Here is a 25,926-nt window from a genome sequence, read left to right as displayed (position 1 = left end):
CAACATCTTCATTACGCAGCATATCTAAGCTTTGTTTACCCAAAAATATGGAGACAGCCACTTACAAAAGCTCATGTGCAGTAAAGTTAATTTACTGTAGCCACTGGATTTCAAATTTATCCACGGTGAAAGCCTGTAGCTTTACTGATGCTGTTTCGCAAAGCAGCATATCGATAATATTTTGTGTTTGTGTAAAACCTGAAGGTCTAGATCTAGGGAGGTATAATTGATCTGACGGTGGCTGTGCTGAGTCAGAGTATATGGGAAATCAACATTTTAACCTAATCTCTCTTGTGATAACACTGACTTGTTGTGTTTTTTATTGGACCAGAGAGCTCTATAGAGCAAATTCATGGAGCAAGACTCACAAAAAAGACATTTAGAGAGACGAGTACAACAACAAGCTCTCCGATTGTTATAATTCGCTGTCCAGAGGAGTGCAAAAAAACACTGTGTTGTGTAGTATCATTTTATGTGACTGCACTTTACTGTGTGTAGCTCTCCATTTGCTTTATCTCTGCATCTCTGCATTGTCTTGCTCTGTTTATTCTGCTGCTAATTCTATAAATTCTATTAAAGTGGCTGCTTATGTGATTTATGCGGCTTAATTCTGTTACATTTATGGACACCCACTGTGGTGGTTTTTGTCTTTTTTTTCTGGTTAATTCCAGTGAGGATATACTAAAGAAGGCGGTTATATATTTATAATTGATAATCAGTCATTTGCACAGGCAGCAAAGTGCTCGTCTACAGAGAAGGGATTTACTGCTGTTGTGGACATAAGGGCTCAGTGTGGCTCACCGACAACATAGGGATGACGTTCTGCAAGAATATAGCAGCAGTGATGTTTTAATGCATTTTATTTTCTAGAATAAATGTGTTTTCTAATACTGTCTTCATTAAGTAAGACATTAGTATCACATTAGTATTACAGTTTTTCTTTACTGTCTCCTTTCACCCCACTTTTATTTTTATTTGAGTAAAAATTCAATTCAGTTTTCTAGTACTCTCTCCGTCCCTGTATCCAACTGGTCTTGTGTGTGCAGTCAGTTTATGATAAATCCCCCTGACAGTGATATTACCTTGAAAACTTGTAGGCTACACTTCTAAATAAAACATCTGATTCAGGTCCAACTGAGCTTTAGTTTGTTTCGATTCTTGTTTCTCTTCCACTTTCAATATATGTCTGTGAGACGAGCTCCAAGACAGTTTACTGCCCCCGAAGTCTCAAAATCAATGCAACATGTTTAGGTTTTGGAGGGAAAAACCAAACAACTAGAGCTTTGAGTGCTCTTTTTCTTCTTCTTGGACATGCAGTGTTCTAGGTCGAGTTTCAAATAAACAACAGAAACAAAACTGAAGCATACATTTATTGAACCAGTTTCAAAGTGGCGACTGGGATCTTTTCGCGTTTTCTTAGCACAGCCTGCTATGACAAAGTGGGGTATGAATATTTTAGCGATTTCATGTGTGATCACCGCACGTTCTTCGCTTTTCATGTGTCGTTTCACACCATGCAATCTCTCCTGACTTCTACAGTGCAGAGATAAATGGCACCCTTATTCTAACTGCAACATGCCTACAATATATTCAGCAAACAATCTCACCTTAATGTTTCCCAGAATGACTCATGCAGTCCTCTCTGAAAGCAGAGCCTTCATCTTACCGCTGGATTTCATTGAGCGCATGTCTATGACGTATCTTTGACACATTGTTCCATCCACTGTTCAGGTTCATAGCCCACTGGGAGTGTTTTAGAAGCAAAGCAGTTTGTCCCGCTGATTTATTGACTTGCTGATTTGGTCTTTTTTTTTTTTTCTTCCTTTGATTCTTGTGCTTCTACCTTTCAGGCTACATAGTTCAATGGTTTATTTTGTTCTTTGTGGCACTGCTTGTGACTTTAATGGAGGATGCGATATATGAGCAGGAGTCTGCAATGGGTTTTTGAAAACTGACCAGATGCCAAATACCAAGCGCTGCTTAGAATCAGTTCCGGTGGCTGATTTTAAGCAGCTGTCCCTGGTGTGTCTCAGGGGTTACACCATACCTGCTCTGGGCTTTTTCTTTCAACAGGCTGTGTTGATGGTCGGTAGTACAATGACAGGCCACCTCTTTACAGTGGATGGGCTGAACAAATGACAGGCAACAAGCTTGAAACCATAACTGTCCTTAAAGTGACATGCTATGTAAATGCAGTCCTATGATATCATGTTGCACAGAAGCGTTGATTCAAACATCACAGTTAAACGCTATCACAGTCCTCCAGATAAGTTACAAAAATAATTAGCTCAACTAAATTTAGACCTCGCCTTTAGTTGTTGGTGTTCATGCAGAAATTCATCAGGTTGTTTAGAATATACCACAGATGGAATACATTCTCAGTTTTTCTGTGTAGTTCTCTCAAAATGCTTTTCAAACTGGGGAAATTGAAAGCCTCGGGAAGTTAGTGTGCATGTGCGCCTTTGACAAAAATAAAAATTGCTGCTGTCTGTCATCGCAGCTCTGTTAGGCATCACTGTCTCAACCCTCACCAGACTATTGAGCAGGCTATCAGACAGAGGAGGGTGTGATCAATAAGCTTTCTCCATGATATATATGCAGGGTAGGTTTTGCTGTCCTGCCTAGCAACCTTTCCAACGACTGCTCTCCTCATATGAGAGTGTAAAACAGCATAAATACATGACCTCCGGCACTCCCTTTCCATGTTCTCCTAATGCCCCACTGCCTTTTATACTACTCCCACTGGAGCCCTTCATTTAAGGAGATATTTGGAGAAAGACAAGGGTAGCGTCAGAGTAGTAGCTGTGGAATGGTATTTGTACAGAAATCACTCTCTGATAGTAGCATCCCCTCCAGGGACATAACAAGCATTTTGAAATGTTTCAAACAAATCCTTGCAAGCACATCATTGGTGTCGAAATCAAAATAGGAGAAACATTTGAATTTTCCCGAATAGTAAAAGGTACAGCTGTGTATCAAGTCCCCACTGGCAGAATTAGGGAGGGGAATAATCATCAGACATCTCAAGCTGACAAAAGTGATTTCTGAACAGTTTGAGAGATGCTTCATAGAGATGTGTGCTACTGACATAGCTCACAACTGACACCACAAGTTAAGGAAAATACTTCAATGACCGGTTGCGTTTGTAGTTGTGTGATTTTAATGTTGTAATTTTTGTAAAACCAAGTCATTCAAAGCACAGAAATCATTCATTTTCAGCTATCTGCCCCCAGGCTTTGATCTTTACTCGAGGCAGAACAAATTGTAATTTTTTAAGAAGTACTTTTAAGTGGTTAGCCATCTATCATTGAAAAAAAAACTATTCAGAAAGAGAGGGCTATGCTGTCATTCATTGTTATGACTACAATCTTACAAAGAATGTAGTAATCCAGGAATTCTCGTATTGACATCAAAATCTGGGAAGAGGTAAAAGGTTTAGAGTAAATTACAAATGTTACAGTGCAGATACAAAAACTGAAAGGATGCAAATATAGAGGCAAATTATATCATGTGGTTGAGTTGAGCTGAATTTAGAAAAATGGCAAAGTGAAAAAGAGGCTAATAAGGTACTCCAATTAAAATATAATAAATGCACACTGGTGGCAAAGTAATGGAACCCAGACCAACCAGTTCAGTTACTCGTGTGCAATACTCAGTAGTGGCACTTACTGCTTAGTCATGGAGTGCAATGGGCTGTTTTCTTTGGTGGGAACACAGTGAGGGATAATGCCCTTGTGATTGCTTTTTGTTGCTGGTCAGTCTGGTTTCCTCTTGACTTCAAGGCTAAATTATTTTTTTAGGGACCACAATAACGGGTACAAAACAGATTCCAGCACACTGTCTGACTTGTAATCTTGCAGGGACACAAATAACCCAAAAAGACTTTCAAGTAAATGTAGACATTTATAGATGGATTCAGCATTTTGGGAGAAAGATATCTCTAGTTAGCATATAAACATAGTTAGCATGTGCCAGATGTACCACCAGTGTTACTCCTGCAGGTCCTTTTCCCCCCATCTCCTCTCATCCTGCCTCTCCTGTGTATAAGCACCAGCTTCCACAAAACTCACTAAAAATAGTGTTGTGTGAAGCAGGCCAAGCCACTTTGCCAGGGCTGTGTAAGAACATCCGACTTTTTTTTCTTCTTTTTTTTTATCAGTGCACACACAGGACAGACAGCTACTGGACCACAACGAGATGTTCACTGAATTTGACAAAAAAAAGTACATTGGATTAGAATCACAAACTCAACTTTTAATTGGTGATACTGTCACTTGAAGAGGTCTTCACACTTTAGGACTGCGGTTCAAAGGAACATGTTTCATCGTCGGATTTGGGCATGCGCAGCCTTTGAAAAGTGTATTATTATTTTCCAAGTATAAGGTCAGTCCAATTACTCTTTTAAAATATAGTACAGACAACTGAATCTTCCTGCTACTGCTGCAGAATTTGTTCAGACTCAACTGCAAGGGAGAGTGTTAGCAGCCTGATTCTATCAAACTAAGTCAGAACAATAGAAGGAGTGTATATTTCCTTGAGGTATAAAATAAACGTGATTTACCATTAGTATACTGGAGCAACTATACTTGTGCTAAGTATGATAGAGTAAGTTGTCAGTTGCCAAAATTATGACTTTAAATGACTTTTTATGATGTTATATTTCAAACAGTAGATTTTAGGTTATCTTTATTATAACTCGAGGAGAAATTTGTTCAGCAGCAAATGTTCACGTATTATCAAAATAAAAAGGCACAACTAATGGAAATCCATACTAAATAAATAATGTGCCATGGTAGAGCAAAGACGCAACCACAGTGCTCATTTTTATTAAGCATATCACTAGGGATTAAAAAAAAAACAAAAAAATACAGTCTTCCAAACAGATGCCCTTGAACAATGGCCTGAGGGCAATAGCATAAACTTAATATGGAATTCATTCCATTATTGCCTTGGTCTGACTCCTCCCAGAGCTCTCACTGTCCATTTTAACAAGATTTCCAGGTTTATTCTTACTGGACAAAGATAAGTTTCCAAACAAAGTAATGCAAAAGATATAAACAGATTTAATTCAATTACAGTAAAAGAAAGTCATCATCTCAACAGAAACATTACAAGACTTTGCTGAAGATGAAGTCTTTGCCTGACTTTTTAAGCATTTCATCTATAATACTCTGCTTCATTTTTTTTCCACAATCAATTGTGTCTACAAAAGAATAGGTTAACACAATATGGGTTGTCCCTGACTGGACTTTGCAAACTGTTAGAAACTTTGAGACTGCCATATTCAAGTGTCGTCTCACCTCATATAACAGGAAGGTCTTTCTCATCCTTTGAGGCAATCTTGCAGAAAGCATAGATAAAAGAGGAATATTATCCAACCACATCAGAAGGAAATGGCTTGCTATTTCCACTCTAGATGCAGCCAATCTTTGCAATGCCATTTCTACATTTTCTTATATATTGCCACAGTGAAATGGCCATCAGACCAAGGGTGGCAATGTTGACAAGGTTGTTAGTCTACATAAGGGGAGAGTTTGCATCTGAGGGTATTGATGTGTGTGTGGCCTCACAAGTGAGAGGAAGAGATGGAAAGACTCTAAAATGTCAGTAAAGCGTGTGCTCTTCCCATCAGGGTGTGTGTGCATTTGTGTGTAACTCTGCAACTTCAAAGATCAACAGCTGTCTGGAAACTTTCGGCAAATGTCTCATCTCAGCCTCTTTCTCTATTCCAGTCTACGCATCCCTTTGTGTCTCAGAAATATACGTTGTGTCAAAAAAAGGTAGCAAAAAAGGTTTCAGTCTCCTCGTTTAAAACGAATCAATAGCTCTGTCTCTCTCCTTAACTGCTTCAAAGAATCAGTCTGCACTGATGCAATAATGTATGAAGGTTGGAGGAACCAGCTCTGTGTTATTGAGTTATTGTTTGAGAGCCTGTCTGAGAGGTTAAAATAAGAAGTGTGTATAAATCTACATGAGTGTACAGCGCTACCGTGCCTTGAGGCTTATTGCCTCTCAAGAATTGACTTCATCACAATCCTCGGTCCTTTTTTTCCCCATGTGGAGTTTTCATTTTATCGCCGGCCTGTCTTGCAATTTCAACAATGTCAGCTCCCATGAGGCTTTGCGACAGACGTTCGACACTCCAACATTGACCACAGGACTTAATGAAAAATTGTGGCATCTGCTTTCTCCAATATGACCTGTTTATCCCCATGGTAGATGGTAGTGGCCCAGAATCCACTATCCCAAATCAATGGCCCCTCGCAGAGAAAGCATCCCAAATGATAAACTCACTCCTAAATACACTCGGCTCTCACCCCAATGTAGAGAGGAAGAGTGAGAAAAGGGGGAGGCAGTGCAAAAAAATCCAAATCAATAGGTTTTTCATTACAGCTTTGATTCATGAGTCTCTTCTGATTATTTTTCTACCGGATCCGTGGACAAAAGAAAATTGTATTTTTTGGTTCATTCTTCTTCAAACCAAATTACCAGCTGGCCCACGTGAATGGAAATAATAATCAAGGGGCATCCCGCGATGGTTTGATTCATCTCTTTGCACCCTCTTTACCTCGAGAGCCGCAGGTAGGATTGATTGGTTGGATCGATGGCGCCAGAGCTAATTGGACAAAAGTAATAAATATTTAGCCTCTCTCTTTTTTTTTTTTTGCCAGAGTGCAAGAGAGCATTTCCATCATTATTGTTATTCTAGTGAAAGTGGGCAGGTAGATTGGTCGACTAGATCGTGGTGGACTGAAGGTCAGAGGAATCCATACACGGCCAGGTTTTTGTTAGCTGACAACTCCCAAGGCAGCACTAATTTACTTTTAACTCACAGTTTTCAATAAAGGCCACCGGTTGCTGTTTGGGATAAACTAGATGCAGATTTCTCTGTCTGCCTTGATCTGTCAAGAAGTTTCAGACACTTGTTTTCACAAATACACAAGTTAAACATTAAAAGCAAGTGAGTATGAATTGTAAGTCCTGCAAGTTCCCTAAAAAACAAAATAGGTTATCTGCTAATGGCCTCCTAAACTACCCTTGAGACCATGACAAAAAACAACAAAAACAAATTATATGTCTTTAGATCCCTCTGCTGTTGGGTTTTTTTTTTTTTCTTCTTCTTCTTTTTTTAATGGTAGATGACAAATCAGACCGTGGCATGTACCAATAACCAAACAGCCAAGACGAACAAAGCTGGGGTTTTATAAATTACAAGTGTAGATCTACGATTTTCTTAAATGTAAGAAGGGATTATTGTCATGAAAAAACTTCTAAATATGTAGCTTTGATACACAGACATGATGTTTTTTAAACTATCAGCGAGGGACTTAAAGGAAAGGTCGTTATTGGTAGTGACTGTAGGCCGAACAATGAATCCCAACATCATCCTTAAGATCAATCCAAAGGTCTTGAGATGCAACAGCAGTTTTTACCTCTTCTCCTGAGACAGGATAGTAAGTCACTTGATGGTAAGGTGTTACCTGTTAGGACAACATCACTGTAAGTCTATTTTAACAAGCATTTCAACAAACCTCAAAGGAATTCTTACATATATTCACTAATTTAATAGACCATGTTAGTGCTTTGTTAATGTTTCAACCCTTTAACTACAAATTTACAAGTCTTCACTGCTTTACATTTCATACATTTCATACATTTCTATTGAGTATTTTGCAAGGCAGACAAAGTGTTCCACGTTGATTCCTGGACAAAGCTGTGACGTGGTCACCTGCTGGGGAAGTTGCAAGTGGTGATTCTTTAGACTTTCGAGCATCTCAAGGTAGATGGATGTTCCATGATTTTAATGAGATCGTTGTCTTGAAGACAACCAGAGAAGAATGCCCTCCAGACCTGTCTGCTTGGATTTGCTAAACACCTTTTCTCTCTCTTGTTCACTCTATCCCATCCTCCCAATGGTGTGTGTTGCACTGCAGCATTCAGTGGATTTTGAATCAAGCAGAGCAGCAGGTGTTTGCTGGAAGAAACAGTGACACATGGATGCGCCCTGTCAGACTACTCATTAGAGACTCTGCACCTCCTTTGTCTCCTCATTTAGATGGGAGAAGAGTGCACATACACACAAACACACGCGCACACATATACAAGTGCACCAAGCAGCAGGTGGCCACAATCAGCTGGACAAATCAAAGCAGGCAAAGTCAACACCAGCTCATTGGATGTAGGAACAAGAGAGAAGTAGAAAGTATTTCCAAGTATTACGAGAGTTTAGAAGTTCTCATTTGTTTTGTTTTTTTGTTCTTGAACCGTGTAACTTTGTGTCTTCTATTTGTGACATTCATGGCGGAAGTGAAAGTGATGTGTGTGACTGTGACAGTCACGTCAGGCATAAAGAGAACTCTTTGGGGAAGGCAAAGCATATGGTAGAGGCTACGCATGAGGAGGGTGTTAATTGATGAGAATTAGTTCACTGTGAGTACACACATAAGATATGCGGCGATAATACGTGCTGCATGTCTAATTTGTGGTACACCCTAAATGAGATGTCAGTTAGTATTAAACTCGTGGGTTTTGAGGGCCTTTACCCCCCCTCCATGTTATATTACAGTATCACAGCTATCTGCTGCATCGAACACTAACGCTGATTAAAAACAAAGATGCCATTTTGTGTTATCACACCGTTACATCAAATGGTCCACGTGGAGCGCACGCATATTTTTTCATATATTTAAAGTGGGATTTGCCATGATAAATTAGATACTTCTTAAAGCCTTGGGCATTTTATTTGAATTTAAAATACAGGTCTGTGTATTTAAGGTACATAGTGACTACTACTTGGTAATTTAGGTACACTAACAGAAGCTTTAATGTATCCCACTGGAAAAGTTAGCTTTTTTTGTTTTGCCTTCATAATTATTTCCCCCAGCATTTGGATATGAGGTGTCGCGGAGTAGAGTCCCTGCTAATTTCTTGGCTCCATCATCAACTCTTGGCCCAGCTAGAATAGAATTAAAGCTTAACATTATTAAAGATTAACATTAGGCACTTGAAATGATGTTAGAATTGCAACAAAGATCAAATAGCATCCACAGTCACACTTGTGACATTGTCTCTTATCGTTGTGTCGTCTTGCATGTAAACAGCTATCCGGCTGGCTGAATAGAAATGTAAAATCCTCTATTTGTTATGCGTGTCAGTGATGGGATTAAAATAGCATGGGGTAGATTTTATAGTGCTCATCAGCATCTTGAAAGTGATGTATCTGACACAAAAGTCTAAAAAGCCTGTATGTCACTTTAATTTCTTTCTCATAGTATGTTCTAAAGATTGAGTGTTTGATGTGAGAGTTAATTAATAAAAAAAAATTGTGAGAATTAATAAACAAAAATGGCCAAAAAAAAAAGTGGATGTAGACACATCCAGACTCTAAGTTTGGTCAGACTAAAAACACAGTATCATTCCCATAGTGAAACTTGATCCGTGCCTTTTGAAAGCCCATGTGTGTTTTCACCGGCTGACTCATAATCCTTCTTACTAGAAAATTGAATATGACATATAAAATCAGTGGAGTGCTGAGGAACTCTTTCTCCGCTATTACAAGCGTAATCATCTATGTTAATACGCACCAACTTCCACTATCAACAACCGTTTTCTGTTTTTTTTTCCCCCCCACATGGCTCCAGTCTCATCTATCACAACATGGCTCCCCTCCCTCTCTGTTTGTCGGCCATTTTAGAAATCTTTTCTCCTCTTCCTCCACTTGTCTCTTGCCCAGTTTCTACGAAGCTCCGGTGCTGCACTGTTAATAGACACAGGAAAGGAAAGAAGAAGAAGAAAAAAAATAAAAGAAAATGCCAGCACCATCCACATTCACACTTTCTCATCCGTCTATATTCCCTGCCTCTATACCCTGTTGTCTTTCTTCCTCCTCTCTTTTTTTTTTTTTTTTTTCCTCCTCCTCCGGCACACAACCTCTTTATAGCCCTCCTTGCCATGCTGCGATAATTAGTCAGCGCTAAAATAATACAGCCTCAAGAAAACAACAAGAGCTGAGCAGAGGGCTTAACTCCGCTGGGAGGGAAGGAGGAGAGGAGGAGGGAGGAGGGAGGGGCGGTGAGAGCCAGAAAGAGTGAGAGGCAGAGAGGAAGCGAGAGAAAAGGGAGGAGAGTTGTATGTGTCAGCCGATTTCAAATGGCTACCAGCGGATTGTTAGATAATGAAAGTGTCAGGTAGCTGAGTGAGTGTGTGCGCATGTTTGTGTGTGTGTGTGCAAGAAGACCGCACATCTCCATTCTTTTTCAGCCGGATTTTTCCTCGCGTATGACTGGGAGTGTGCGCAGCCCGTTGCTGTGGATGTTGTTTGATGGCCTGTTGGCCCTGCAGTTATCATAGCCTCTGCTTTCCGTCCTCTCTGACCGGAGCACACCTGAGAGATTTGTAGGACATGAAAGAACATAGGAATGTGTGCAGATGTGTTATTATAGGGGAACACTGGCACAGCATGAAACCCCGTGCTGTGTACATCTGATCAAGCTACAGTCCTGCAATACATTGATTAGTTAAACTGCCCATGATGTTTTCTTTTTGGTTAAATTCAACCAAGAACCTTTTGTAATTGTTACATCACCACCAAAATCTTGAAAATTCCATTGATTTGTGTGTTAGGGAGAGGGGTGGTGTTTGCATGAAAAAGACTCTGAGTCACTTGTTTACTTGTGTATTCATAGATGCACATCTATGTGCTATCCCATATCTACATTTACATGCATTAGACATACAGCCTGTGAGTATTTTTTTATTTATGATCCAGGGAGGACAGACAGCCCACAGGGTTGAGAGCAGTTCACTGTGGTTTCATTACTCTATGCTAATTACAGCCAACGCCCGTCATTTTTCATTTACCGCCGGGCTCATTGGAGCTAAGCCAAGTCTTAGCTCCTCTGTTACAGTTCAAACATGAAATCGCTCAGTGTATGGGGCGGGTAGATTTTTTTTTTTTTTTTAAAGCTGGAACTCAAAATACTGTTGAGGCAAAGTTCCTTTGACAGGGAGATCTGAGGAATTTCTTTTGTTGATGTTGAGAGGTGGTGGTTATACTGACAGCATAGCCAACACAAAGTTTGTCAGTTCGCCCCAGTTTGAATGCAATGCAACTGCAGGCAACTGAGGGCAAACGAAGCTGCAGTGGCTTGGCAAATTACCATTTCAAAGGCGAGTGACAGCCAGCGCTGGTGTATTACTACTGCTTAGGTCAAACGTGACTTCATGACAAAGATGTACACTGTCAATAACATAAATGTTCACTAGAATGAGTGCTTTCTTCTTTCATGTGTAATCATTTTAGAACGAGATGATCAAGCCACTGATTTTTAGACTCTGCTGAAATGCATTGAAGCTTTCTCATGTTTATGGCACAAAATCATATTTGTAATGCACTCTTTAAGTAGAGCTCAGAAGGAAGCTTTGTTTGATTTTAATTATGACCTGCAGATTATTTTCACAAAGTGTACAGCACAACAAAGGAATGTGTAACAGAAGGGAAAGCATGGACACTAATTAAAATGTTTTGACAGGACATTTCTTTGCATTCAACTCTTTCTTTTGCTTTATTTTCTGCTGTGGTACATATTGTGCATTTGTGTTTGAGAACACACTTAGAATGATTCTTTACAGCTTTTAAATCGGTATTCCTGTCTTAATAACTCTCCTTTCCGCCTATGTTTTGCAGCTGGGACAACTTACATCTTCGGGCGAGGCGGAGCCCTCATCACATATACCTGGCCACCCAATGACCGGCCGAGCACACGGGCAGACCGGCTGGCAGTGGGCTTCAGCACGCAGCTGAAGGAGGCCATCCTGGTCAGGGTGGAGAGCGCCAAGGGACTGGGAGATTACCTGGAGCTGCACATAGTAAGAAACTGTCCTGGGGATATTGATGGGGGTGGTGAAATGATGAGGGAATGGGAAAGTACCCTCAGGTGCATTCAGTCAGATAAATCACTGGTGGGAAATCTAGAAAGACAGAAAGGCATTGGAAAATACCCTGCAAGGAAAGGTGAAAAGAGGAAAAAGTAGGGTGCAGAATGTACAAGCGAAAATGGGAAAGGACTCAGGGATGAAGAAAGAAGAGATCAACTGGAGGTCATTGATGCAGAATGAGTGCAGGGAAAGAACAGAGGCACTTTATTTGTGGTAGTGCCTGGTTTTAAAGAATGAAACTGTCCACAAGATCACACACTACATCTGTGCTGGCACGGATTAGGCTGATATAAATGCAATCCTGATACAGTATACGCATTGGTATATATTTGCTTCCGTCTGGAACCTGTAAGATTATGGGCTGAATTCCAGCTGAATTTGTGGGGCTTAAAGGATCATTCAGGACTGTGTTTTTACTTGGCTCCCTGTAGTGATGGTAATAATTTCAGTTGGTTTGTTTAAAACCTTTGTGACACACTGACAAAGCATTTCTAAATCTCAGGAATGTACTCAGTAATTACAGTGAAATTGGCATGGTGGCCAAAACTATGAAAATAAGACCTAGGTTGTAGAAACTGGGGGTATTTTTTAGGGCTGGACTTGTTTTTGAATATTAGACATCACTATCCAGTTTTTCACACGTAAAATTGGACAGCCAACTGCTCCAAGCCTTAAGAAATTTCCTTTAAATGTCATTTAAATTTTGGCTGTGTAACGCTTCCAAGGGTCAATGAGAGGAATCAGTGTGTGCACAGTCCAGAAAATGACTAATCACGCACCAGCATTTCTTTTTATCCCCTGTCAAAGTAGTTATTACCCTCATTTCCGCTTTTATTGCTTTCATATGTTAGGCTTAAAGGTCATTCAAACCCACCACTAATGATAACTTTAAATGCCAATTAAGGGACAGTAGGCATTTAAAAATGCATTTGCACAGCCTCTAATTGTCTCATTGACCCCTGTGCTTTCTCTACCCAATACATTACATTCATAGTCGTTCTGATGGTGGGGTTTCTGTTAATTATCAAGTAAGACCACACCTGGTGACTGATGCACTCATCATGCTGCTAGAGCCACACAATTAAACACTGTGTGTTGTCGGGTTCAGAACTACAGTGTTTCACTGTACCACCTGGTGGAGGTGATATCACAGTCTCCTGCAGTTTCTTACACTCACTTAAAATACGCAGTGATAAGACACTATCACTGCTATCTACACTTATCTACACTCAGCCATCTGTGCAAGTTGGTGTGGGTGTCTGTGTATGTGTGAGATCACACCACTCCAGCATCCCAGTGACCCCAATTTGTATGGGCCACCCGTGCCTGGAAGCGACAGGAACATAGTTGACCCCGGGTCGCTTCTCATCCAGTGCTCCGTAAACTGAGAGTGACAGAGGGAGGGTTGATGGGAAAGAGAGAGGGATAGGTGAAAGAGTAGAGGGGCCGAGCTGTTGGATGGACCAAGTAGGCCAAGGCCAATCTGAATGCTCTTGACATCAGTGATAAATAAGGATAATGACTGACTGTAATGATGTCAGATTGCACTTGTAAATGTAATAGACACAGCACATGATACTGGGGTGGAAGTGGTAATGTTGCAGAGTTCAAGTGTAGCAACTCTGAACTTTAAAGGGTCAGTTTCTGTCACTTGTGGTAATAATTCTGTTGATTTTTAATATTTAGAAGGCTGTTTGAAGGTTGAAGTTCACTTGTGACTAACCAATGGGCCCCATTAAATACCATTAGAGCAGCACAGAACAGCAATAGCAACGTCAGTTTTACCCCAATTACAAAAACTAACAAAGTTTCTCTTTTACCTTAAACGTATCCTCCCCCCTCCCCAAATACAGAATGCTTCATTCTGTTTGTTGAACTTTTAAATGTAATTTTCAAAGCTGTGAGCACAGCAAAACAAACAAAAAAAAATCACATTTGACTCCATTGAATGGGGGTGTTACAGTAACCCTCAAACCAGAACTATCAGTGCAACTACACATTTGCAAGCATTCTGGGTTATTTCTCTGTGTAATTTCAGTTAACTTATCCTTTAACTTGGATTCAACTTGTGGAGAGTTTGAGGTGAAACATAGTGAATTTGTTTTTTCCAACCTGAAGGAATGATGCTGTGTTTATCTCAGTCTGTCGCTCATGATCCCTCATCAGTCATTCTTTTGCTTGCTCTTCTCTCAAGTGCATATTCTCTATCTTACTTCTGTGTCTTTCATTTACTCCCTCATTCCCTCATGTCTGGCCCGTTCATTCCCTCTTTCTCTCCCTCTCACGCTCACATCAGTGCCTCCGACACACCAGCCCAGCTCCTCTGCTCCCATTGCAATTACATTTCATTTGCTGCCGTTCCTCCCGAGTCGCTCCCCTAAATGACTCTGTTCAGCCCGTGGTGGGTGTTTTGGTCCTGTTAATTATGCCTGTCTCTCTTTGAGGGGAGAAGTACAGGCAAATTAGACCTGAGAACCTATGAGCCGTGGCCCCATATCATCTCACCTGATGGAGGCCTCACGGACCCAATCAAACCACAAAATAGCTCCACGTTCAAACAGTGATGGTGGCCTTGAGGTCCAATACCTGGGGCCTTATTTGTTAGCTTTGGCTAGTGGTTCAAAAATACCATTCCACTTTTCATTCCATTTCGACTTGTCCCATGAAGTCTAATGGGATTACAAAGGTTCCTACCCTCACTGACATATTTTAAAGTTGACATGCACCAACCTAAGGAAGCGTAATGCCTTGTAGTTGACAAATCCACCATTACTTATGAAGCAATTAATTAAGGTTAATGTTAAGTTAATGGCTTTTCCAGTCCTGTTTTATTAAGTCAGTGGCCCACAGACTCAGATCACAACAACGTCTTGTCATTACAGGAAATAGCACAACACTGATGGATGCTGTCTCTGCCTGTCTAACTAGAAATACTGGCACTGGTGGGCACAGTTGATAATAGCATGCCACCAGGATGTGATAGAGCATTATTTCTTATCTCACACGAACCACCCGTCTCTTTATATACCCTTCCTCCCTTACCAGGCTTCCTTCTCTTTCATGCCACTCCCCCCCCCTTCAATTCCTGTTCATTTACCTGACAGAGGGCAGGACATCACTCACTACATCTTCCTGACATGCTGTCATCAGGCTCCGGGCTAGGAGATGTAAAGTCGAAGTTGTGGGATAATGTGCTTAAGCTGAATCTGCTGACTGTTGCTGCTATACCCTATCCTCATAAGACCTTGTTTCTTGCGCCTTCCTAATTATTTACTGTGGGTGTGTCGGAAAGTGCTGCAAACTTTTTCAGTTGACATTTTGAGAGTTGTAGATGAAAAAAAGCTTTGAAATACGCTATCTGGAAAATGCCATAGGAATGAATCATTTCCGAGCAGACCAAACATGACTGTGTATATTGCTGTTGCGGTGCGGTATTGCCCATATGTCTGTAAAGATTCCCTGTTGTCTAGGTCGGAGAATATCAAGTAGTAGTAAACAAAAAGCATCTGGATTTGCTGTTTAGTCATGAAAAAATAGGTGCTTTTCGTCAGTCAAACTTCATCAGATCTACTGACTGGTAGAGAGTTCCTTTGCATCTAATCACCTGCAGAAGTTAAATATGACATAAGTCCCCAAGAGTCAGTAGAACTAATTAGATGAATGGTAGGATATTTCCAAGAATACTCAATAATCACCTTTGACTCACTGTACTCACATGAATGTATGGGTAACTTGTTGCTTGATTTGTAATCCCCTCAATCTCAACATAGAATTCTTTGTATTAACAGCTGTTTTTGTGATTGTTCAGTTACTCTTGTGGGTATAATACGCCATTGTTAGAACTACTTAGGATTCCACTGATGCCTTTTTTTTTAACCACACATTCAGACCTTCAGGATTGGACCTTTCTCAAGTCTCATCCAGCACTGTTTAAAAATATTTTTCCCTTGATGCCATTTTTTTTGTGATGTGTCAAAAATATGTATCCACATATCCTTGCCATTTGCTGTACTGCTTCCCAACTCACTAATTTTCAGAAAGTCAACCATATGTTTATTAGATGGGACTGGACTCATCATCTTGGTAAACTAGAAAATGGAGGTGAGGCTTCAAACATGTTGTGAAAGGGTTGTATTTTAACCCAAGCCATGAAATTTTCCATGGTGCCCAACCCTAAGCAAACAACAAGGAGGAAAATTAAACTTAAAAATAATGTCTCACACAGATCATGAATCCTGATCTCCTTGGGTGAAAGTCCTGCATGGGACTAATGCCACTGCTACCCCTTCATCCTCCTTACACAGACTTTGTGGCATTTTGATCGTGGAAACAGTTACTACTACATATTACTGTTACCCTACCAGGAAGATATACGCTTCTTTAAATATGTAATTGACGATACAGTGTCAATTATAGGAACATCATTTTTGGGAAACAGCGTTGTGTCATGACATAACTCAAGTACAAGACCTCAGACTTGTAATAGGTTTTAGTTACGTGCATTCGTTCTTCTCTGGTTTGCCACTAACGTTGCCGCCTTAACAGTTGATGCTGTAACCAGTTTTGTTCAGGAGTTTCTAAGGAAATCCATGATTAAGGTCCACTGTCTTCAGGTGAACTAATGACATCTGAGCAAGTTGGACTAGCTGAGGTTGTTTAGGTTGTCTGCTTTAAGAGTTCTCACCACAGAAAAGTGTCACCAAGGTGGAGAACAAATCTCCATAGTCAAGAAAATCGAAACGCTTGATGGGTATAGTTCTGCATTGTAGTTAATTTACCTCTAAAATGTGGTGCAGATTCATTAGTGAAGTTTTTTTTTTCTTCCCACAATATTGAACATACCCTTTGGTTTCACCTCCCACAACATGAATTAAATAGGAACAGGGACTGCTTCTATTTCTCAAGTTAGAATTTCCATTTTCTTCAATTTAGTAGGCAGGATGTCCCCCAGCCCCCACAAAGTCTTTCACAGGATGTTAGCTCTATAGAAGTAAAAATGGTCATTTGGGAGAGCAGGACATCATTTTTGCCAATCTTCATGACATTTCCACCATCAGGGCCTGGGGTGTTAGATTCAGGGAATGAAGGCTACTGACAGATATGGAAGTGGGCTGATAGCTAAATCTCCCATCTGTGGCTGCTGGAAAAGGTAGATGTCCTTGCAAGACCTTGGAAGCCAGTTACAAAACGAAACATGTTATAATTTAGATTAAAAAAGTTTAAAAAGCCTCTGTTTTACTTTTTTAACTCCTCTATACATCACCAGTTTAGTAGTTCCTTTACTTTATGATACAACATGTTGATAACCTTTAGGAAGTACTGTTTTTTAGCTTAGTTTAATTGAAATTACTTGCTACATCAAAATCTGGGCCTAGATACAAGAATTTAAACTTGCTAATCTACAGTAGGTGGTTCAGTGCAGCTGAAAATATCTGCCTGAAGTTTATAGTTACATTTTAACAGCTGTAATAAAACTTAAGTGCTACCAGATTTTCAAGCAGGTGATGCTGTTTTTGCAGTCGGTACAGCAGCCAGTCTGAGCGTTGTGAGGCTGCACACTCCTTCTGTCTTAGCTTTACCAGACTGAGAGTGAAAGCAGCAGTTGCATCGCAGTCGGAGTCTGATGTCTTTCTCCGCAGTCATATCTCAGCGCAAACACAAGTACAACATTCTATTGTTTTGTGCTGACTTGATAGTCTCAGTCTGAGTTTGTCCAGTTTTATCTGTACACAAGCATTGGCAGTTTGAAAACTGGGCCGGCGAGAAGCGCTGCCTTTCATTTCAGCCTGGCTAGAATGCCTTTCTCCAGCTTCATGCTCTGCTGTCCATGCTACCTGGCTCAGGTAAAAGCACTGCAGGCAGCCCTCCCAGCCAGTGAGGTAAACAAAGGCACTGAGGTAAATCAAGTTTGAGAGGCTGTCTCTTATTTTTTTTTATTTATTTCTTTTTTTGCTTCAACCAAAAGTATTTGCTGGCTGTAATATAAAGGAAATAGCTTGTCTAAAGGGGACTCAAAAACTATTTGCAGTGTTATGACTCATCAGAAATTAGAAGACATTACCATTCAGATGAAGCAGAAATATCCCTCGCTTAAGACTGATAATATGTAGTCTTTTATGTAGATGTTTCGACACAAAAAACAGAGCAGCAAATTGGGGTTATTTGTTATGCATGGAGGGATGAGTCATTAATGAAGAAAGGAGCAAATATCAGAGCCATTCTTTTCATGAGCTACTCATAAACTTCCTAAATGGCCTGACAGATGGCTGAATAAAGTTGTAGCAGTTTAGATGCACGTTTCAAAGTAGGACTTGCACAATCTTTAGTGTATTTTTTTTTAGAGGTGTCTGTTTGTATTTATTGCTGTTCTCACATTGCTGTCATTACATTTACAGCTGGCAAGTTGTTGCGCTAACTGCTCTGTGGGAAGTGTCTCATCTGCAGTTATGGGCCGGTGCACAGCGCACAGCGGGCCTCCCCAAGTACCTCCATCACTGGCTGTCCGGTCCCGGCTCATAGCATTAAATAAGGGCTGCCTCTGATTACCCGTTAGGGAGCCATTCTTCACCACAACTGTCGACTTTGAGCAGGGGCAGAGAGAGAGGGAGGACAGGGAATAGCAAGAGGGACACGGCTATATTTTCTCCTTTTGACCCCACCCTTACCCCTTTCCAAGCATGTGACGAATGCTGATTGAGGAAGGAATAGAGCCAGACAGCGCGAGCCGGCATTCATGTTTCTGCACACAGGCTTTTTGTGGCCAGCTTCCCCATGGTTAAAATATGAAATGCAGCATCTGACATCATTAGCTCCACTATGATCTCTTTTTCTCTCACTGCCAGCTAATGAGAGCAAGTCTTTCTTTCTTTCTTTTTTTTTTTTTGGGATATACCCCCACCCTGGCTTTTTTCACTTTTATTTCCTGATAGCCACAGGTTGTCTGTCAAGGGTTTAAGCCAGCAACTGTTTAATTATTGGTTGAAAAATATAATCTGACATGCGACAGCAGCCTGGGATAAGATGAGTGGTGAGGAGAACAGGGTGGATGGAGAGCTTTCAGAGTGCAGTGGGGAGCTGAGAGATGCTGGCGTCAGATAAAGGCAGATGGTGATGCGGATAAAACTGTCAGGGAGAAGCAGAGGCTTTTATCCTCTACTCCCCGCCCCCAGTAACACACATACACATATAGCCACACACAGTGCCTGTACTCCTAACTAGCTGTCAGCTGCACACACTCACTCACTCACTGCTCTCAGGTTCCAGCTAGAGTTGCACACTGACGCATTTGCAAGGACACCTTCACATTCACTTGATGACAAGTATGATTAGCCCGAGTACACGCTTTAATACATGCATAGTTACAGTGAACAAGGACAGCCCTACGCATTCTCCACTGCATGTTGTGATTTTGCTATTTCCTTATTTATAACTCCCGCCCCTCCCTCGTCTTTTCTTAAATGGGTGTCACTTCAGCAACCTACTCTCCTTCATCTTGTCAGGGGGGGAAAAGCCAAACATGCAGGGAGGGACGGAGGGATGAAGCGTGGCGAGCAGTTGAGGAAGAAAGGAAGGCATTGCTTTGATGAATGCAGCTGCCTCGCAAAGGGGAGCGTGGGCCGCCGTCAGTAATGAGATCGGGTCCTGGTGGGTTTGGCAGGGTCTCTCTCCTCAGCCGGCGGGAGCCTGACAGCATATCGATTAATCCTTCCCTTTCGCATCACTAATTAATTGTCCCTGCGAGTGGAGGAGAGGTAGGGTATGAGCTGAAAGGGGGGGCAGGGGCAGATCGCACGTTAAGGTTTCATAATGGGTGGCTGACTTTGGATGGGCGATGGGATCAGGAGCTTCATATAAATGCCATCTCCTTCTCATAGATTGGCCGACCCCTTTTAAGTTCGCACCTAAGATCCATTCATTTGACTGGCGATGCTGGTAGACGGCATACACAGCATGGATTTAATTGCTGCCTGAGAGGCTCGACACAGAGCACATAAGTGCTTAACACTTTGGATGACCACTTCAAAGCAGAGCTTCTGCTGGTACCTGTTTGGTCATCTGTCTTGATTTTTAAACAAGTAGAACAAGTGAGGAGTAACTTGAGTGTATCGCCTCACAGCGCGGCTTTGGTAATTTGTCAGATTTAAATGTAAATGTCTCATCGTTTGTTTTGTCAACTGCACACCAGCTGAGGAAATGAAAGGGTATGTGTACGCTGAATGAAATACTGCTGGAAACATAGGCAGTGCACTGGATCTAAGCATTTCAAACTAATACTGAGGTAACCCTTCGTGTCTAAATTTCCATCCCTTCTTCTTGTATGAATCGTTCTCGATGTGTTTATTGCAGCGAGGTGCAGCACACATCAAATTAAACTGCGTGACTTGACCTTTCCAATAATTGTAGTTGGTTGTCAGTGAGATGAAGTCTCAGCGAGGAAAAAATAATTTTGAATTTACATCAAATCTAATCAGAGTTACAATCTGCAAATAGGCTCTGCATCCATCTCAGCACCATTACGTTAGTTTGAATCACTCACACAGTCATCACTGCATAATATCTATGCAACATCGCATAGATATTAACATATCTATACAGCAATGTGTTAATATCATATCAAAAGAAAGAGCGGAACTGAAGCTTTGTAATTATGCAAGTTACATATTTGTACATACCAAAGTAATCACATTATGAGGAAAGTTCTGAATGTAAAATCAATTTTTACACTTCTGTTTCTCGGTTGCATAAGTCAGGAATTCAATTTCTACATTTTTATGGTGAGATAAATGAAAAAATGTAATTTCATCATACTAAATGTTTTTTTCCTTCATATAAAGACAAAAAAAAAGGAATCTGTAAGTGTCATCATATCAAATGTTAGCCTAGACCGTTCTACAATAAATCAAGAAACAACATGTTGATCTTGTCAGTTTAATGACCAAGACAGGAGCTTATAGGTAAAGGTAAAGGTAGTAAAATTACCCTGAAAATAGCCCAGGGCTCACAAGGTTAAGTGTGTTGCACATTTGGCCACACTGCAAACATTGATGTGACATCACAGAAAGCTGTTTTGCCTTTGACAGCTGATGAAAGAGCAGCCATGTCGACACCACTGATTGATGTGCAGTTGGAGGTTTAATGTGATTGAAACCTTACGCAGTGAAAAGCAGCTGCTGTAAAATGGTGCCGATTTCCTCTCGAGGAAGATTTACTCAGGAAATATGGATGAAATGACATTGTGTTTCTAACTTCTTCTGGTAAATGTAGATGTTGCCAATTCATCCTCACTACACTGTTGCTGAAAAGACATCACAGTGGTTTACAACACTTCAGACGACGTGAATCCACAAAAAGGAAGCACTGCATCACAATAGAGCAAATTGGCAGGTGCTATCTGCCAAATTGACTTAAAAGTGGAGCTAATTTGGGGTTTAGTGTCTTGTTAAAGGAGACTTTGACACGTGGAAAGGAGCTTGGGATCAAACTCACTCGTCATTGTCTGAAACTTTAAATCAAAAGCAGTCAAGATCAATTTGCTGGATTGCCTCAATATTTCCAACATTTGGATAGAATGTTTCACTCACTGTTTCAAAATGCAAGTCGATGAAATGAATATTTTAAAATACAGGTGTAATACTGGAACTAACTGATGATGAGTCCATGAAAACATAATGATTTTGTTAACAAGGTGCCCTGGATGATCCTTACTGCCTATAGGTCACTTCACTTGTAGCTCACTCTGGCCATGTATCCTGTAAGAGCAGAGAAGTGGATGGGTTTTCCAGATCAATAACCTATTAGAGTCCAAGAGCAGACCTGTCTGTATGGTTTCAGTCCTGCCTTTAATGATCACCTGGGAAGGCAAAACTACCCTGTTTCTATTCTGTCTTGTCTGTCGGCCAATTGCTGTCTTCCACTTTCTTACCTTTGTACTCCGTCTGCCTACTTGTAGCGCGTACTTTAGTCCAGATGAGTGCCATGTGATTGCAAAACGTGATAATCGTCTGTCTGTTTTCAGTCTCGTATGATTGATTATTTTCATATTTTAGCCACACAAATAGTTTTATCAGCATTGGAATGCATTGCACTGGCACAGTTGACTTGTTGTTTAAGTCATTTAATTTAAAATCTGAAAGTCAGCAACTCTAATCCAATAAAGTTTTTGTCAGATTTAGTCACGCTCTGCTTCCTAGCCGTTCTGTGTGGAGAAAAAAAAAGAAAGAAATAAAAATCAGGTGTTCTTGCACAGTCTTGGCTCTTTAAATGGGAAGCAAAGAAAGTGTCTTGGAGCGTTTGACACACAATTAATTCAGCATGTCCCATTCACATTTGTGCTCATGCGCTGGACAGGAGGAGTTTTTTTTGTGTTCATTTTGTGTCTTGGACATTTGAGTTTAACTGAATAAGCCTCATACGTAGAGTTTCACAATATGAATGAGGATGAAGGCAAAAAGAAAAAAGAATGCATGTAAAGCTGGTCCCCATCGTCCCAGAACGCAGAAAAGGAGGAAGAAAGGAACGAGGCAGAAAGGAAATTAAGAGCATGTAAGAAGAAGGAGAAGAAAAACGAGGGAGAAAAAGTACATTTATTAAGTCTACTTTATCTTTAGTGAGGTACCCTGAGGAGAGGACCGCTGTGAAGTCTTCTCCAAATGCCGCTGCTACACATCCAGCCCTCAGCTCCCTTTTGGATGCACTTTAGCCAGGCCTCCCCTCGCTTGCTGCAATAAGCACTGGGCCAGACAGGACAACCAATTTATTCAACACAACTCTAAATTTAACACAACGCAGGCCAGCATTCCTCATGAGAAATGGCGCCTTTATTTGCATTCTGATTCATTTACACTTACACTACTGCTGCTGCTGCTGCTGCTGCTGCTGCTATTAACAATTCTCTGTGACTAATGCACTCATTTTCTGTTTGAATGCACAGGTGTCTTTACTATTCTGAATGGTCTCATTAAAACTTTTCTCTTCCATGATTAACTCATAATGCTGACACATGCACGAATTTCAGAATGGATGCGGCATCCTTAAACCAACAACACCTCCCTCCTGTGTTTGTATGCAAACTCCCAGTTTTCATAGTTATCACCATCCCTCTGCTTCTGTGTTGTAATTATCTGAGCAACACCGAAAGCTGTTAGATTTTATCCAATACTTTCTGGACTTTGGCTGACCCTTGTGCCATCTTTCCTCTTTGATTCATCGCTACGCCCCTAATTCATGCTTGCCCTTTCTATGAAAGTTTGTCTATTGACTTTCTGTACTGTTTGAATAAATCTTATGTCTTCTATTGATTGTAAAACCACTATGGGTCCGTGCCCCCCTTTAATATCTCAATCGACCATCAAATGAGCATTCTCCATCACTTTTGGCCCACTTTCCATGGGGAAAAATAACCCATAACTCACTGCCCAAACATTACAAGGGTGTTTTGTGTTGTTGTGAGGGGAATAAGCGTAGCCTGACTTTTTTAGGGTATACTCTTTAAACTCTTTCCAACCATGTCCTAAAATGTTGGTCGGCTCAAGGTCCAAACACTGCAACTGAGTCTTTTCCTCAAATTTATCTCTGTGTACTTGTTGACTACCTTGGGGAGGATATTTCTACCTTGAATATTGCGAAGCACAAAGGAGAAACTAAAAGCAATGTTGAAGAGCACAATAAGTCGAAAGAGAAACAGACCTACAGACTGAGGGAGCAAAAAGCAAACGCTACAAGGGGCAAAGGGAGCAAGATGGACTACAAGAGGATATCTCAGAGGCTGAGAGAGGCAACAAAGATGTTTACATCTGCTCATCCATGCAGAGCACACATGTCTGTGTTTCCAAGCCCTCGGTGATGTACTCAAGGCTGAAATGATGAATGCATCTTTTCTCAGTCGCCACTCTTAACTTCGCAAGTCCATCGACTATTCTGCTGTTGACAGACCAGGAAAAACACTTCATTATTCAATGCTTTTGTTGTTCTGAAAATGAAAGCCATTAAGAATGAATGTGTGGGGCCGTCAGCATAAATTTGGTCAGAACCGCGAGTGGAGCTCTTAAAAAGCGACCGGTGTAGAGCAAAGATAAGAAGAGCACTTTTTTTTAAAAACTGTAATTCCTTTTGAAGAGTAAAAGAGCTCTTAATAAATGCCACAGCCGGTGTTCTGCAGTGAGTTAAATTCCACACAGCATTCCTTATGAGGAGGGAAATGAGACAATTGGTAGGGCTAGTAACGTGGCAGTGACTACCATGATGCTTCTCTAGTTTAACAGGTTTGCTACACCTTTATGTCACTGTGGTCTGTGCTGTTACATGAACTCTGTGGGCATGTTGTAGAGTCTACAGGCCTTGTACATTTAATGCACTCGCTGTAGTTTAAACAGTTGGTCTGGAGCCAATTAATTTCAGTTGCCTGAACAAGGGTGATTAAAATGGGGACATTAAAGGATGGAGGGAGATTGGAAAGACCAGCGCAAATGATAAATTTCTTGTTCATCCCAATTGAGGTCATAATTTTATAGTTTCGGCCATCATTTTCCTCCTTTTCGATGAAAAGTAACTGCTGCGATCCAGATGCTGAAATGCAGGCATCAACACGACAACGTAACATGGAATAGGACTACAGTGTGACTACACAGTATTTTTTTATAACCCTCATGCAGCAAATGTTGTAGTGAGACAACTATTCAGCTGCTATGAATTTCCCAGTGACATGACATACTGTAAATCTTAAACAGTGCAATATTTTATGTGACAGCATTACGTTATTAATGTGGCTGCAGGTGAAGCTACTTTTAGTTCTGTATCTAGCTTGTTGGAAAATCAAAGTTTTGATATACAAATCTACTGTATTTTTCTCTAGTTTTTGAAGAATCCAAAAGATTGTAAAACATTGGCTCAATCTTTAACGATTTGTCGAATTTTAAAAGCTTGTTGTAGCTTTCATTGAGAAAAGTCTTTGTCTTGCAGGTAAATAAAGCAGTCAAATACTTATAGTTGGGTTTAAAATGGAAGTATATTGTATCATTAAAAGGAAATACATTTAAGTAAAGTATCTTAAAATTGTACTCAAGTCTTGTACTTGAGTACATGTATTAAGTTACTCTCCACCACTGATAGAGTGGCTAAAAACTTTGTTTTCGCCCCTAATTAAGTTTGCTTGACCTGTGGCTTTGTTTAGTCTGTCTAATATCACTCGTCACAATTTCTTCATTGAATTTACTATGTGCGCTTTTGTTTCTGTCCTTAAATTTCAGCAATTTAAAATGTAAAATAATTCCACTGTCATTTTTACTCATAGAAATAATATCCAGAACTAAGAAAATAGCCTCCATAATGAAATTTCCCTTAAAGAGCAAAAACTAAAATGTCCTCCAGTCCTTCACATTTAGCCCATCACCCTCTTCTCTCTTTTCAATTTCTTCGTCTTTATGGGTCGAGGAGTAATTCACCAGTAATCCATCCTTACTGATATGGGTGACCGAGGTCTTAGCTCGCTGAGCAGCCAGAGAAGTCGACTGTCCTGTCTTCCTCTCTCTTTCCCTGCAAGATGAAATCCTGTTGTCAAACCGGCGATAACCGAAGCATGATGGGCCCCCGAGGTCTGTGCAAACCTGTCGTGGAGCCCATCCTATGGATGTTCACTGCTGAATCTTTCATGCGCTATCACCTGGCCGATAAGGTGCAAATAGGATTCGCCAGCTGCAGCTGCTGTATTGCTTTGGTAAATCTGCTGTAAAGACCTTTTTTTTTGGTCGGATTTGAACGGAGGGCAGCAGTCAAGTTGGAGACAGGTGTGGACAGAGAAAGTAAAAATAGAAAGGATATAAAGAGGACAGAGAGTAAGCTGCAGATGTATTCATACAAATGTATGCGCTGTAGTTGCATAACAAGTCCCACAAAAAGAGTCATTCTATTTATCTTTTCACAAAGCTAAGGTCATGTATATGCTTTCATATACAAAATCGAGACAAATTTTAGTATCAAAACATTATAAAATCA

At 40.7% G+C, this 25,926-nt stretch overlaps 1 protein-coding gene across 1 annotated transcript in view; it reads left to right on the top strand.

The window, feature by feature from the left end:
- Positions 1 to 11,686: 11,686 nt before the first annotated feature.
- LOC103375918 (neurexin-2-beta-like) overlaps positions 11,687 to 25,926 on the top strand; it is a gene marked incomplete at its 5' end in the record, with an annotated part of 110,812 nt that continues 96,572 nt past the window's right edge. Inside the window, one exon of the mRNA XM_008306221.1 lies at positions 11,687 to 11,868. Within this exon, the coding sequence (XP_008304443.1) occupies positions 11,687 to 11,868 (182 nt within the window). The remainder of the gene's footprint in view (positions 11,869 to 25,926) is intronic.

This window comes from Stegastes partitus, unplaced genomic scaffold (assembly GCF_000690725.1).
Source record: "Stegastes partitus isolate 25-593 unplaced genomic scaffold, Stegastes_partitus-1.0.2 Scaffold3632, whole genome shotgun sequence".
NCBI lineage: Eukaryota > Metazoa > Chordata > Actinopteri > Pomacentridae > Stegastes > Stegastes partitus.
Note: the sequence above shows the minus strand (reverse complement) of the source record. Positions and strands in the feature narration are given on the sequence as shown.